Genomic DNA, 17,127 nt, shown 5'->3' on the forward strand with positions numbered 1-17,127 from the left:
GCACACTTTTGAAAGTTAATGAATACTTGCTGAGTGAAGAAGTCAGCAAATCACTCAAGTTACATTTGTCATTCTTTATCAAGCAGCTAGAGCTCTCTCATTAATTAAAAGCATCATAAATTTACTAGAATTAACAAATAAGTATTAACAAAAGTCATATTTTTAGTACCTGAGGAAGCACATTTATTAGGTGTTAAAGCAAGTCTTTTCTCACTTGGTGGAAGACACAAACAAAACCTGAGGGACTGTGCTTGCCAGGAGAATCTTCAAACAACTTGTACAAAAAGAAAGAGTTTTATTTGGAAGAGTTTTGTAAGAAGTGATATATGGCAAGCTATAATTAGCAAGAAATCTCAATCCTAATATTGATTCTGCTTAGCCAAACTTACTGGAAGGTAAATGCCAGGTCCTCCGGAGAGAGCACAAACTTTAGAAATCACCAGAAGCATAGCTCAGAGATCTGAAGTTAGCTGACAATAAGGTTAATGGTTGGCATCTGCTATGCATCTAGTCAATGGCTGGCGACAACAGAAGACATAGGTCAAAGGGAAGCCACTACCAGACATACAGTTCAAGATCTAGTAGATACAAGAGAAGTGGGTCAGTGGATGGAAGCTGTTAATCGAGAATCTTGGCATCTGGTGTGTGTTGGTGGATGCCCTGAACTACAGACACAGGAAGTGGCAGGAACAAAGTGAGTTTCTTGGCAGAGTCTGGACACATGACAATGAGTAGAAGGGCCGCAATAGATTTGACAGTTGCTGAACCCACAGTTGGCTGGCTGGCAGCTGGTGGGTTTGTTACTGTTCTCTTGGCAGTTGTCCAGGAACCAGGTTGGAAACTGCTAAGTAAGCAGAGGGCACCTCTTCAGCTCACTCTTCTAGAGCAGAGAAAAGCAAATCAGGAAAAAAGAATGTAGCAATAACTACCCAAAGAGCAGGCGCTCTCATTTCCAAAGCAGCAGTTGCTGAAAGACATGAGTTTCAGAAGAGGTATAGAAGCTTTTTCAAATGTGCTCATCACCTTCTAAGCAAATTTCCTATATATCCTCACTGTTTTCTGGCAGTTCCATATACTCACTCACATCCGAATAGTTTGTTCGGACGTCCATGAAAATGCCCTCCAGCCTTCTTGTATAATTTTACTTATAATTTTAAATGTCCCAGCTATTAACTCTCATTCTTTTCATTATGTCCAGGAAATGTTCAGAATCATAACTAGCTGAGATGGAATTCCTTCTTTAGGATATGGTGCAAGAAAGAGGGGAACATAGGTGCTCTTCTCCACAGGTGGTGGATACAACATACCGAAGAATAGTGACTTGCAAAACAAAGATGACTTCTCATTCTTGAAGGTCTCACAGTTCTTTTTATCAGCAAAAAGAGAAAAAATGTATACAATGTGGTGGGTTTTTTATAAACTAAACTCTTCAAAATAAAATATTATCATTTATTCTAGGATTCTATACAGATTGTATCTCCATATAAATCCACCCATTTAAATAACATACTAGGCCAGTGTGGGGGCTCATGCCTGCAATCCCAGCACCTTGGGAGGCCAAGGTGGGCAGATCACCTGAGGTCAGGAGTTTGAGACCAGACTGACCAACATGATGAAACTCCATCTCTACTAAAAACACAAAAATTAGCTGGGCATGGTGGCGAGTGTCTGTAATTCCAGCTACTCCAGAGGCCAAGGCAGGAGAATTGCTTAAAGTTGGAAGGCAGAGGTTTCAGTGAGCAGAGACTGCACCATTGCATTCCAGCCAGGGCGACAAGAGTGAAACTCTGTCTCAAAAGCAAAAACAAACAAACAAAAACTAGCGTGTAAAATTAAAATTCATTGAAACCCTACCTGAAGTGAATTGGATTCCAAAGTCCTGAGAGATTTTTGCAAATGTTTTTATAGATCCTTGTGAGAACTAGAAAATTTACTAAGATTTGTTTGGAGGGTGCTCTTATTTCTGGTTTATTCTGATTTAGTTTATTATTTTATTAAAAAATAATCTATTGAAATCACAAGATATTTAAAAGATTTTTGATACATGTGTCCAAATCCACACCTGGACTACAGTGATGAGTATCTGGTTCCCCGCCTCCTCAACACCACTAAGTATTGTTAGCATATCTATTTTGACAGTTTGATGTGAAAGATAGTATTTAATTATTGAGCTAATAAGTATTCATTAGATGACTGGTGAGGCTTTCTATTTTGGTATATTTGTATTGATTATTTAGCTTCCTAGTTGTGGATCTTGATTGTCAGTTTTAATATCACTCAGTAAATGTATCTTTGATTTTAAAAAGAGATATTTTTCTTTAAAAAAAAGAAGAAAATAAACATTTTTAGAAAGAGTAGTTTTGAGGGATTTTGTATTGTCAAATAAAACTTTGCTTCGAAAAATATGGTGAATTTTTAGAAAAGAAAATAAAGCCTATTCCTGGCCTATCACTTAGAGGCTCATATTTAGAGAGTTGGAATTGGACCTAAGAACTTGATTTACTTTGAGGATACATCTCAAAGCCTGGTTAGAAATCCACTGGATGAGAAAATTCCACAGGCATTTGACAATCATCAAAGTTTCTGATTAGTATGCCTATATAAAATTAAAACAAACTCATTGCATTCCAAAAGATCTAAGATAGAAACAATTTTCCATTGAAACTTCTTGGGGAAAGCTCTTACGCAACTTTGACCAAATATTTTCTTTTGCAGATCTCCCCCCGACACACATATATCAAACTTCTTCGACATTTGATAGATAGATTAGATTATACAGTGACACATTGGATTAAAGGTTTAGTAGTGTGTGGCTTCCATATGCCAAAGCATTAACATGGTAATTTTTCTAAATTGCTTGTTTATAGATGTAGAAGATTCAGTAAAATGAGTGTCCATGAAAATGAACAGTGGTCAGCCCCTAGAATAATGCTTAGTATATAACAGTAACTCAAAAGTATTTGTTGATTAAATGATGCTGAATGATGTGTTTGAAAATATAATTTTAAATAATGGTATTCAGCTGTGTTTCAGCAAACATAGTATGAGACTCCATCCCTGAGGAAAATTTTTTTTTTCTTTCAAGATTTCTCTCTCCCTGTCTTCCTTTTTCTTCTTCATTTTTGCCATTTCTTCACACTACTGGGAAGGAGACAGAAAGTATTTTGTTTTACTCACAGTTTCACCCCAATAATAAATAGAGTAATGAAGTGTAGGTCTCGTTATAGGAAACAAGGCAACGAGTATGCTTTAAAATATAGCAATCTCTTTACCCTGTGGTTGAGAAAGTTCTGTAATCAATTCATAAATTTGTGTTACAGATATTTCTTGCAGGCCATCATCACCTCTAGAGATACAGCTCATGCTGACTTGACAATACCAGATATTTATCAACCAATAAGAATTTCATAAAGAAAATGGAAAGTGCTCTTCTATTTTCATGGAGAATGAAGGCTCATCAATACAACTGTCCCTGGAGCAAACAGGAACAGACAATTGTTATGTGTGGGCCACATAACATTTCCTTGTGTGGTCTTTTTTTGTCCACTGTATTGTTACATCTGATAATTGTCTATTTATATTGGGAGCCAGAGGTAGATTGCACTTGTATATGGAATTAAAAGGAACAGAAGAAGTGAAAAGGCAGCAAAATATTGTGTTTTTGTGTGTGTATCCTCTAAATTTGCCTCTGAAGTCATTGGTCTTGAGTGCCTACGTGAGGCTAAATTGCTCCTTGGAAGGTTCTATAAAAAATTCCTTATTAAGTACACTACATTTTTTTAGGTCATGGAAATAAAACAATTTTGACATTTGCAATAATGCTCTGATTTGAGTTTAGAAGAAAACGTAGCCTGCAATTGATTTCGCTAACTGGAGTGTGGCCTATATTGCAAACCCTGTATCCTTCCTTTAATTTATAAATAATTAACTGCCAAGATATGCAAATACTAAAATTTTTTTTTTTATTTTTTCTTCACAGAATAGTAATGTCTTTTGACTTTGGATGAAAAAATAAGATAATAGCAGAGGAAATACAAAGCTAAAACACCTGTGATCCAGTACAACTGTGAGTTAGAAAAGTACAAGTCAATGTCCATAATCAGCTTATTAAAATGAAGCAGGTGCATCAGAAATGATGACAGGTACTTGTGCATAAGAAAGTATGAGCTTCCATAATTGAACTTTCATCGCTCGATATCTTCATGTGGACCTACTTCATAGAATCATTTTAATGTGACTGTTTCTATCATAAAAGGGATATGTTATGTTTTGCTAAATAATTTTATCTACATGTTGTAATAGAGCTGGTCAATATAGATATAATTAAGAAGGCAAACCATAATTTATTCAATATTGCGTTAGTTCACAGAATAATTTTTTTTTTTTGAGACGGAGTCTCGCTCAGAATAATTTTTAAAACTTGACACTTTATTGATTGTTCTGCAATGAGGCATTAAGTAATAATATGGTTTTTATTATTAACTTCAAATTTAGATAAACTTAACATGGGCTTTAAAGAATTTACTAAAGAGGATTAAATACATTTTTGAGGAGCCACACATTATCTGGTTAGATTAGATTACTATAGAAAGTAGCTTTGGATTCATTTTCTAATACTGAAAAGTTCCGGCATTTGGTTGAAAGATCTGTATATCAAATGTCCAGTTTGCAGTCCTGTTAGTCTGGATTCAAGTGAAGAACCTTTATCAGAATGACATGGTCAATACTACACTCTCTATACAGAATGGCTGTTCCTCAGTTCACCCTTGTTGGGATATGAGCTTTGAAGGTTTCCTTTCAGTTCATCCTATAGCCTCTCACTAGTAGCACTTTCTGTATATGGCACATGATATAGGTGCCTTGTGTGCAGTAAATTGCCTGCTCATGTCGTGCCGGAGGCCTAGATATCACATAAAGGGCATTCACCTACTTGAAAAAGGTTACTGCTTTCCATAGTATAAAAGTACTGGAGTATGCATAGGACATGAATGCTTTCAGTAATTCATGGGATTTTTCTTAATTAATGCTATCTATCAAGACAATTGTTAGACACCTCAGAGTATAAATAGCCACATAATTGTATTTTAAAAGTAGATCTCCAGTTTCATTGCCAGATATCTCTCAGCACAAACTAGATTAGTATGAGAACAACCTGCTTTTGTTTCAATGCACAAACCAAACTTTGAACATCTGCATTCCAAGTACAAAAAAGTCCATTGTAAATATGTCAGCAAGAATTAATATCATTAATGACATATGCTTATTTGATCAAAGGAATACATTAAAATATAAAGAGTAATTTCCTATGAAAAAACGTAATAAGACCAGTAAAAAGGAACAGAAATGTCCAAACAATTCAAGAGAAGAAAAGTGCTTAGACCTTGAACAAGGTCACAAACATTTAAGTACTGTCATGGTAATATATGTCTGAAAAGTTATAGAATTAAGAAAGTTTTATTTTATGTATTTCCTTTAAAGCCTGCAATCAGGTTTACTCCGGTATCTTAATATATGTTTTGATAATTTGTTAAGCTTTAAAAAGTGAGTAAAATGTTTACAAGGTATTGGCTGAGGAACTTTGTGTTGAAAGTTAGTAAATATCAGTGTCAAATTTGAAAGATTTTGCATATTGCAAGGAAAAAGTAACTGTGCTTTCTTACTTGATTGTGAAGGGCACTTCCATACATCATCTCTATGATTTGAAGTGGACTATGCTTCTCCCTTCTATTGGTTTAAGAATTACACAGACTATATATTCTTCTATCGCAACATAACTTAGAAGGATTTATTGAAAAGTTCAAAATATGCTGTTTTTGTTTTTATTCCATTGATGAGATAAATTCATGAATGGGAGTAACAGAATATATTAACACATCTAGAGAAAAAATATTGTTGCTTATCCCTGCATAGCTGCTGGTACATCACAGAGAGCAACAACAAAAATCCATAACCAGTGCTATGATTTGGATGTCTTCTCCAAAGCTCATGTTGAAATTTAACTGCCATTGCGATGCTCTTGGCAAGTGGAGGCTTTAAGTGGTGATTAAATGGCAGAGTCTTCATAAATAGATTAATCCTGTTATTTCATGAGTGGTTTAATTATCCAGGAGTGAGATCCTGGTAAAAGAATGAGTTCCCCAGGATACCCTTTCTCTGTCTCACAGGCTCCTTGGTTCCCTCCGATCATGTGATAGCTTTCACCATGTTTTCACACAGCAAGGGGATCCTTATCAGACACAAACCCTCTATCTGGAATTTCCAGACTCCATAGCTGAGAACTGATAAAAATTTCTACTGTTCATAATTTGCCCAGTCTGTAGATTTCTGTTACAGCAATAGAAAATGGACTAGGACTACCAGCCAAAATCTTAGGTCAGAGCCTAAAGTGACTCCAGTGAGACATTAGATGAATAGCTGATTAAGAAATCCTAAAAATTATAATTGCAAGATTTAAAAAAGAATAATTTTATGAAAGAATAAGTCTTGTTATGTAACATGGACCACTTGGATCTTACTATCTAAGCAAGATAATGTAATTCATAGCAAGCAAAAATTAAATACTCATCTTTAATTAGAAGTCTATCTTGTTGAACTTACTCTACTTTTGGAAAACAACCAATGATGGCTAAATACATTTCAGACATAACTATTTGAGGCAACCCTGTTGTTGGCAAAGACTAATGTATTGAACACATTGGCAAACTCTCTGATCCTGCTCTTTCTTCACTCACTACCATCTAGCTGCACTGGGTTCCTTTTATTCTGCATTCTCCCCAAGTTCCTGCCTTTGATCTTGTTTTCCATGTCTAAAATGGTTGAATGCAGGGCACTCTCCTTTTAATATTTCTAGATACGATTCAAATGAAATTTTTGTTAATGCGAAAATATCCCAACCGTGTTAAAATTAGCTAGCTCCCCTCTTTTTATAATATAATTTGTATCCCCTTCATACTGTTTTATATACTCTTATATTATCATATTTCTTTATCAATATTTATGATTTATTTTTTGTCATTCCCCCAGATTGAGTTATTATTGTATTTCCAGAATGTAGAAGAGGGCTTGACATATAATAGAAATTCCTTATTACTGACTGAGTGCTTATGCATGATGAAATTACTTCCAAGGATAAAAGTGGCATTTATCAAATTGTACAATGAATCACTGACTGAATTATCAATCTGAACTGTTTAAGTAGATTCCCCCAACCATTTCAGGGAACATAGTCCAAAAAAAAAGCAAAGAAAATGACTAGTTTAATGATTTAAATGATAAGTGGAACAATGAGTCGGTAGTCATGTCACTGCATATGTTTTAAATATTTCACTCCACGCTTTTCTTGCATGCATGACTTCTGACAAGGAGTCTATTGTAATTCTTGTCCCGTTTCTCTATAGATAAGGTATTTTTCCCCTGGCTTTTTTTTTTTTCCAAGATTTCACATCATTTTTGTTTATCTGAAGTATGAATATGATATGCCTAGGTATAATAATCTTTTTGTTTTATTCTAAAATGCTGCTTGGTGTTCTGTGAGCTTCCTGAATATGTGGTTTGGTGTTTTTCATTAAAATTAGAAAGTTCTCAGTCATTACTGCTTCACAATCTTATTTCTTCTTCTTTTGACATTGAAGTTAAGAGTATATTATACGTTTTGAATTGTTCCATAGTTTTGGATGTCCTCTTCTGTGTTTTGGTGTTTGTTGTTGTTGTTTTCCTGTTTTTTTTTTTAATCTTTGCATTTCAGTTTGGGAAGTTTCTATTGGCGTAGCCTCAAGTTCACTGATTCTGCCCTTCATCATGTCCAGTCTACTAACGAGACCATTAAAATAAGTACTGATTTATGTTGCAGTAATTTTTATTTCTAGCTTATTTAATTCATTCTTTAAATTTCTATCTGCTTTGATCTTGTTTTCCATGCTGCTTTGTCCTGCTTCCATTGTCCATCTCTCTTTATATGTTATTATATCTACTTTTCCCGTTAGAGCTCTAAATGTATTAATCAGAGTTATTTTAAGTTATGTCTGATGATTCCAATGTCTATATCATATTTGAGTCTGATGTGTATGCTTGCTTTTACTTTGGAGGCTGTGCTTTCATTGCCTTTTGGTGTGTTTTTTTGTTGAAAGTTGTGTTGTATTGAGTAGTAGGAACTGAGACAAATTGGCATTTAGTGTTAGATTTGAAATGATTCTGGCTAGAAGTTGGGCTGTGTTTAATATTTGCTGTAGCTGTAAGTGTCAGAGGATTCAGATTTCTCTAGTACCCTTAATTTTTGTCTACCCTCTTGGTTTTCAGCTGACCTAAGTACTCCTCCTTAGAGAGGATCTGCTTCATGGAGCCCTTTCAACTATAATCCATTGTTATTCAACTGGAGCCTTGCTGGTGCAGGCGGAAAGATGGAAGAGAGGGGAAGCATTTCATAATCTTATAATTAAACCTTAGTCTTTTATTGGACCTGTGTCCCTGAGCTGTGACCTTCACTGGTATTTCTTAGTCCTCTCTACTTAAGTGAGCCAGAAAAAGTAGGGGGGGTCTGGTGTGGAGAGGGAAAATACCATCTCCTTGAATTGAATAAGGTCCTGGTAAAGTCTTTTTTTTCCTGAAGAGTAAGGATTTATTATGGAGGAGGTTCTGAGCATGCTTTTCTAGGATTATTCCTCCCTTTCTCTTGACAGAGTCATCGGGGCATCATCCTTGGATTTCTTCCATGAGAAACCTGTGGGATCCCTAGAGGCAAAACCCATGAAGTATATGAGGTATGAGGCATCCTTAAGACTGTGGCAGCTAGGAGGGTTTGATACACATGCTAGTACACACTCAGCCTCCAGAAATTCCTCAAAATTTATGATTTAATTGTTCCTACCAGATGATGACTTCAGCAGCTTTTGCTCTAGGAAAGCGTACTCCAGATGTGACTCTAGACTCACCTGTCTCCCCAGATTTTGGAGTGGAATTTTGCCCTCCAGACTTAGCTCTTTGATGGGTTCAGGAAAAGTCATTGATTTTCAAGTTGCCCATTGCTTTCTTGTTGTAAGACAGGGGTGGTGACTCTTAAGCTCCTTACGGGTTGGAATTGAAACCAGAAATCCATACATTCCTTGAGTCATCATCCCCAATGGCATCACTTTAGTTAATTTCTGGAAAAATTCTCTAAGCAAAAATAAAGTTTCAGTGGAGAATGAAATTAATGTTTATACTGGCTAGTGACTATTCAGAGATAAATTTAGAGAGAAGACTCAGAATCCAAATTCTACCCTGAAAATGCCTGAATAATCTGTTAGACTAACTCTGTTTTTGTTTTTCTTATGTATGACTGATTTAAAGGCTCTGATAATTATTCAGGTATATATGTTTACTTTTTCCTCAACCCATTTAGATCAAGATAAGGAAGAAGATGATTCTGTGTGTCTTTCTTATGTATTTGATATGTGGAGTCGGATCTTGAAATTAAGGAAAAATAGTGATGCTTCATAATTGCTTTTGATAGAGAATTATGCTTTCTTGATTAAAGTTCAGCTGAAAAGGGCAATGTATTATTTGAGCTTACAGTCTGACAAAAGGATGTCAGCTTTTGTAAAATCCAGTTTGAAAATGACTACATCCAGAAGGTTAATCACAAGGAACACAATGGTACTTGAATATTAATAAAGAATATTTAATTTTTCGTGAAAACAGGAGCCTAAAGACCTACCCTTCACTTATTTTCATCATAGGAATAAAACCTATACAACTAGAAGGCAAAACATATCAGATAGTACATTGCCCTTTAATAAACAAATCTTTATATTACACTTGTAATGTAGTTTACTAGAGAAACATGGACTTTGAGAAAACTTAGAAATTAATCTCAGACAAGTAATTTACAATCTCTATGATTGTGGCTAAATTAAGAACAATTAGAGCTACTGTGCCAGATATTAAGGAAATTAAATTAATAAAATACTAAATCAGACATAGTTGGAACAGACAATTATCACACACGAACGAAGGTATAGCTATTAGCAGGTCCTGTCTAGTCACGGGATATTGGATACAGAACTTTCCTTAATTCTTAGCTCTCAGACTTGTAAGCTGCAGGGAAATGAGAAGCAAACATTTGTTTCCCTCAGATTCAGGAAAGATAGCATAGATTAAAACTTCAAAGGAAAAAATGTGAATTTCTCATCACCATCCAATCAAAAGACAATCTACTGTCATTCAAATCAATAAACATTTACAGAAAGCCTAGGCATGGTACTGCCCTAAAGGCAGCTTTCAAAGGGCTTAAAATCCAGAGGAGAGATTATAAATGCAAATAAAACAATACAAAATAAAACATGTTAGTGATGTAACAATAGATAATTTGTCAACAGAACAGAATAGGGTCTAGAAACAGACCCATCCATTTAAAGATAATGTATTTATGAAAAAAAGGACACAGAATTGCAGAGTAGTAGAAAAAGGAGGGTGTTTTAGGAAATGATGCTGATTCAACTAAAATTTTGGCCCCTAACTCACACCACACACACACACACCCACCATTCATCGATGGTGTATTTAAATGTTGAAAACAAAACAAAAAAATTTCTAAAGTTAATATTTTTGTTAATTTGGGGTAAACAAAGATTTCTTTAAAAGGATGATAAAAGTACTAACTATAAACAGAAAATCAATAAATTAGACTCATTTCTATTAATCTAAATACACCATTAAGGGAGTAAAAGACAGGGAATAATATGGAAGAAGTTATGCAAAATATGTACAACCAACAAAGAGTTAATATCTAGACCATGTAAACTATTCCAATCCTAAAGACAGACAAACCTACTAAAAATAGGGACAAATGACATTAATGTTACTTAACACACATAAAAATGTAAATGGCCAAGAAACAAAAAACATTGTCTTAAAAAACTGCTCAATTCAATAGACCATCAAGAAAATTAAAAATAACACAAACATTTGTTATTTTTGTTCTCACTAGAAATGCTAAACATAAATAGGCTGACAACTTCACGTGTTGGTGAGGGTGTAGAACAACTGGAATTCTCATACTCTGATAGTAGAAGTCAATATTAGCAAAACAGCAAGGCATAACTTTGTTTTTTTTGGTGGTGTTGCTGTTGTTATTTTTTTTTTGAGACAGACTCTCACTCTGTCGCCCCCGCTGGAGTGCAGTGGCCAGATCTCAGCTCACTGCAAGCTCTGCCTCCCGGGTTCACGCCATTCTCCTGCCTCAGCCTCCCATGTAGCTGGGACTACAGGCGCCCGCCACCTCGCCCGGCTAATTTTTTGTATTTTTTTAGTAAAGACGGGGTTTCACCGTGTTAGCCAGGATGGTCTCGATCTCCTGACCTCGTGATCCGCCCATCTCGGCCTCCCAAAGTGCTGGGATTACAGGCTTGAGCCACCGCGCCCAGCCTAAGGCATAACTTTGTAATGGTATAAAACAGAGTTGAACAAGCACATCCTACATAACTTAATTCCACCCTTACACATATTGCCAAATAGAAATATCTCCAGAAGTGTATTAAAATATAGTACAAGTATACAAGAACATTCTGTACGTTAATTCTAATAGATCCAAACTAGAAACAACCTAAATGCTCATCAACAAAATAATGTATAAATAAATTTTGGTGTTGTAAACTTGAATATTAGACACATAAAAAAATAAAAAGACTACTGGTACATGTAACAATATGGAAATATCTCACAAACATAATATTTAGTTCAAAAAGACAGAGAGCAATGGGTAGATACTTTATAATTTCATGTTACAGTTCAAGAACATTCAAAAATTGTTATGTATGTTATATGTTAATGAAAACCTCATTTCAAATGATGCCAAAATAACAGTTCAACAAGATTAACAACAGACGTATGGCTGAGATAAAAGGCAGACTGAGCCAATGTATGATTAGGGTGAGGGGCACAGAGAGGGCCAGGGAAAGGGTGCAAAAAGTAAGGGGATACAGAATTCACAAATTCAAAATATCCAGGAGAGCAAGCAAATAAGGGAAATGATGAACCAGAATGAAATTAACAACAGCGGCATGATCATGATAGTAAGTGGAACTGGCATTCTACTTCATTGTCAGGAAGTCTCTAGGACAAGATGGAACTGAGAACCACAAGTGTGTGTCTTGTCTAAAAGGAACAGCTGAGAGTTAGCACCTGCCAATCACTTTCTTACACAGCGATACAGCTTCTAGCTTTTCTAGCTATTCCAGTTCCTCAAAAAGGTAAATATTCATGCCTTTACAACTTTATTTTAATTTGTGAAGTATATACCCACACACATTTTAGGTTGAGTGAGAGAAAAAAACGTATCTTTAATTGTTACATGTCCCACAGCACATAACTTCTGATAAATTCTGCCATAGTTCAGGACTGTTTTGTTCACCTCAGTATCTTTTGTGCGAGCATAGAGTATGCAAGCCATACATTTGTTTCTGAATAAATCAAAAGATTAATTAATGAACTCAGACTGGATTTTTTAAAAGCGAGTATGCATTTTAAAACAGAGCTGAAGAACATACTGCTCTCAAGGATGACATATGCAAAAGGCTGGATGATTGTAAAAAGCATGTGTTTGGGGACCTATGTGTAAGTCAGGATTGCACGAGCTTAGTTTTCTTATTTGCAATATTGAGCAAAAGAGGATGAAGCCAGAGAGGTGTGGGAGAGAAAGACAGTGGGGGAAACTAGATGTCATGTTAAGGGGTTTGAATATTTATCTTATGGGAATAGATTATAGAAAGCCATCAAATGCATAAGCAGAAACGTGGTTAGGTTTGCAATTAGAAAGAACATTCTGGTGGAATTGCGTTCAGTAAGATAGAGAGATAAGAGACATCATTCCTAATTTTTCCTTTTCAAAACAACTTTCCCCAAGGACTTTTAGGGTCTCTCAAGTACATAGCATCAGAAGTCTAAAAAGCAGCTTAAGGAATATACCATCAAACATTCCCTCTACTGTCAGGTAAGATTATATGGTTGAGTATCACTTGTCCAATTCAGTCATCTTGCAAGAAATTGACGTTGGTCATTTCTGTGTTAAAACTAAGTCATGAAACACAAACCACTGAACCACATTCTTAATTCAGACTTAATCGCATTTATTATAGTGCAAATCAAATACATTCTTCCCACAACAGAGCAACATTGAATACCATTGTAAACTAATTTTTTTTTGATGTCAAGGAAAGACGAAAGCAAGATAAAACATGTGACAGCAGCATCTTGCATTAGATGAGGCACAGTAAAACTAAGAAACATCAGTTGCTACTAGCAAAGAAGCAAAAGTCCATGGAGTTTGAATTTTTGTTTTGGATCCTCAGAGTGATTATTCACCGGAACAAAGAAGCTACTGGTTTCACAGTCCAGAGCAAGATGGACGACACGTGTTGAACACATGGGTCAGAGGTTGGCAACCACTGAACAGAGGCCTCAGAGGTCTGAGGCTGCTGGACACAACGTGAAGAGTTTGAGGACCATAAGCTAAGCAACTCGAGGGTCGGCATCCAGAAGTGAGGAGGTTTTGGGGCTGGCAACTGTTGGAGAAGCAGGATTGGGGGCGATAGCCACTGGGCACACAGCCTCCTAGGGGCTGGTAACTATTGAGCAGCACCCTCAGTGGACGATAGCCGCTGGACACGTAGCTCTGTGGTCTACAGGATAGTGGAAGGCAGGAGCTGGAGACGAAAGAAGAAGCAGGAAGAAAACTGCTTCCTTGGCAGGGCCTGGGCACGTAGTAGGCAGTGGAAGAACCGCAAGAGGTTTCAAGGTTGCCGGTCTCACAGTGGGCCGGCTGGCAGCTGGTTGGTTCACCGCAGGTCTCTTGGCAGTTGTCTGTGAGCCAGGTAGGGTCTTGACAGCTAGCGGGTAAGCAGAGGACATCTCCACAGCTGACGTTGGTAGGGCAGAGGGCGATGGAGGTGAGAGGAATATGGCAGGAGGTTCTGAGAGATCCTGAGCTGCAGTTTCCAGAGCAATAGTTGGGGCAAGACATAGTGAGGTTGTGAGAGCAGGTTGCGGTTGAGGGAAAGAAGCGAGTGTCTCAAGTTTGTTCTGCCCTTCCTTAACTTGACCCTTTATATATCCCTAGAAGGTGGTGCTTCTGCATGCATACAGACTCTTCCTCTTGTTGTATGAGGATGCATCAGAACTCTTTATTATATATAGCCAAGGAAGTGATGCTTCCACCTTCCATAAAACTGGATGTTCCTTGCAATGCCATCCACTGATTAAGTCTATCTATAAACCAATGCGACTGCATTTTAATAGGATCTATCCTTTTTAAATTATCCAACAAAACAGACACACTTTAAAGTCTATGTACTTATTCCAATGATAACCACCATTGCACAAACATTCTTAACATTCCTCTCTTAGAATTCTCTTTGAAAATTGTAGCCAAGAAACAGGAAACATTTTATTTAGAAAGTGCTCAATTCAATGGACCATCAAGAAAATTAAAAATAAAACAAACATTTGTTAGAATCTTTGACAAACCTGACAAAAACAAGAAATGGGGAAAGGATTCCCTATTTAATAATTGGTGCTGGGAAAACTGGCTAGCCATAAGTGGAAAGCTGAAACTGAATCCCTTCCTTACACCTTATACAAAAATTAATTCAGGATGGATTAGAGACTTAAATGTTAGACCTAAAACCATAAAAACCCTAGAAGAAAACCTAGGCAATACCATTCAGGACATGGGCATGGGCAAGGACTTCATGTCTAAAACACCAAAAGCAATGGCAACAAAAGCCAAAATTGACAAATGGGATCTAATTAAACTAAAGAGCTTCTGCACAGCAAAAGAAACTACCATCATAGTGAACAGGCAACCTACAGAATGGGAGAAAATTTTTGCAATCTATTCATCTGACAAAGGGCTAATATTCAGAACCTACAAAGAACTCAAACAAATTTACAAGAAAAAAACAAACAACCCCATCAAAAAGTTAGCAAAGGATATGAACAGACACTTCTCAGAAGAAGACATTTATGTAGCCAACAGACACATGAAAAAATGCTCATCATCACTCGCCATCAGAGAAATGCAAATCAAAACCACAATGAGATACCATCTCACACCAGTTAGAATGGTGATCATTAAAAAGTCAGGAAACAACAGGTGCTAGAGAGGATGTGGAGAAATAGGAACACTTTTACACTGTTGGTGGGACTGTAAACTGGTTCAACCATTGTGGAAGACAGTGTGGCGATTCCTCAAGGATCTAGACCTAGAAACACCATTTGACCCAGCCATCCCATTACTGGGTATATACCCAAAGGATTATAAATCGTGCTGCTGTAAAGACACATGCACACGTATGTTTATTGCGGCACTATTCACAATAGCAAAGACTTGGAACCAACCCAAATGTCCATCAGTGACAGACTGGATTAAGAAAATGTGGCACATATACACCATGGAATACTATGCAGCCATAAAAAAGGATGAGTTCATGTCCTTTGTAGGGACATGGATGCAGCTGGAAACCATCATTCTCAGCAAAGTATCGCAAGAACCGAAAACCAAACACCGCCTGTTCTTGCTCATAGGTGGGAATTGAACAATGAGATCACTTGGACACAGAAAGGGGAACATCACACACTGAGGCCTGTTGTAGGGTGGAGGGAGGGGAGAGGGATAACATTAGGAGATACACCTAATGTAAATGACGAATTAATGGGTGCAGCACACCAACATGGCACATGTACACATATGTAACAAACCTGCACGTTGTGGACATGTACCCTAGAACTTAAAGTATAAAAAAAAAAAAGACATGCTAAATGTAAATAGGCTGACAACTTCACGTGTTGGTGAGGGTGTAGAACAACTGGAATTCTCATACTCTGATAGTAGAAGTCAATGTTAGCATAACCGCAAGGCATAACTTTGTAATGGCATAAAATAGAGCTGAATAAGCACATCCTACATAACTTATTTGCACCCTTACACATATTGCCGAACAGAAATATCTCCAGATGTTTATTAAAATATAGCACAAGAATACAAGAATATTCTGTACACTAATTCTAATAGATCCAAACTGGAAACAACCCAAATGCTCATCAACAAAAGAATGTATAAATATATTTTGGTGTTTTAACCTTGAATATTAGGCACACAAAAAAATTAAAAGACTACTGGTAGATATAACAATATGGAAAAATCTTATAAACATAATATTTAGTAAAAGAAGACAGAAATCAATGGGTAAATACTTTATAATTTCATTTTACAGTCCAAGAACATGCAAAAATTAGTTATGTGTGTTATATGTTAACTAAAATCGCATTTTATAACAGTTCAACAAGATTAACAATAGACATATGAGTGAGATAAAATTCAGGCTCAGCCAATGTGTGATTAGGGTGAGGGGCAGAGAGAGGGCTGGGGAAAGGCTTCAAAAAATAAGGAATACAGATGTCACAAATTCAAAATATCCAGGAGAACAAGCGAATAAGGGAAATGATGAACCAAAACGAAATTAACCACAGCGGCATGATCATGATAGTAAGTGGAACTGACATTCTGCTTCACTGTCAGGAAGTCTCTAGGGCAAGATGGAACTGAGAATCACAAGTGTGTGTCTTGTCTAAAGGGAACAGCTGCGAGGAGCACCTGCCAATCACTTTTTTACACAGCGATACAGCTTCTAGCTTTTCTAGCTATTCCAGTTCCTCAAAAAGGTAAATATTCATGCCTTTACAACTTTATTTTAATTTGTGAAGTATATACCCACACACATTTTAGGTTGAGTGAGAGAAAAAAACGTATCTTTAATTGTTACATGTCCCATAGCACATAACTTCTGATAAAGTTTGCCATAGTTCAGGACTGTTTTGTTCACGTCAGTATCTTTTGTGCCTGGCATAGAGTATGCAAGCAGTACATTTGTTTCTGAATAAATCAAAAGATTAATTAATGAACTTGGACTGTGTTTTTTAAAAGCAAGTATGAGTTTTCAAAACAGAGCTGAGAACATACTGCTCTCAAAGATGACATATGCAAAAGGCTGGATGATTGTAAAAAGCATGTGTTTGGGGACCTATTTGTAAGTCAGGATTGCAGAAGCTTAGTTTTCTTATTTGCAATATTGAGCAAAAGACGATGAAACCAGAGAG

General features: G+C 36.4%; 1 protein-coding gene and 1 long non-coding RNA gene across 3 annotated transcripts in view; one reads left to right on the top strand and one right to left on the bottom strand.

Moving 5' to 3' along the window:
• The window catches only part of LOC139362986 (uncharacterized), a 114,323-nt gene that overhangs the window by 41,788 nt on the left and 55,408 nt on the right, over positions 1–17,127 (top strand). Inside the window, exons 5-6 of one of the 2 annotated variants that reach the window (XR_011622780.1) lie at positions 3,980–4,142; positions 8,676–9,077. This is a non-coding gene — a long non-coding RNA (uncharacterized lncRNA). Of the gene's footprint in view, positions 1–3,979; positions 4,143–8,675; positions 9,078–17,127 lie in introns of those variants that run through there. The other variant, XR_011622779.1, reaches the window with a different exon arrangement.
• LOC139362601 (keratin-associated protein 26-1-like) lies at positions 13,221–13,993 on the bottom strand. Its single transcript, XM_071094110.1, has one exon. The coding sequence runs from the start codon at positions 13,991–13,993 to the stop codon at positions 13,358–13,360; it is 636 nt and encodes a 211-aa protein (XP_070950211.1). The 3' UTR covers positions 13,221–13,357.

This window comes from Macaca nemestrina, chromosome 4 (genome assembly GCF_043159975.1).
Source record: "Macaca nemestrina isolate mMacNem1 chromosome 4, mMacNem.hap1, whole genome shotgun sequence".
In the NCBI taxonomy this organism is placed as follows: Eukaryota; Metazoa; Chordata; class Mammalia; order Primates; family Cercopithecidae; genus Macaca; species Macaca nemestrina.

Excerpts from the sequence above, each read along its gene's own strand:
- LOC139362601 (XM_071094110.1), bottom strand. The coding sequence starts at position 13,993 with ATGTCTTGCCCCAACTATTGCTCTGGAAACTGCAGCTCAGGATCTCTC.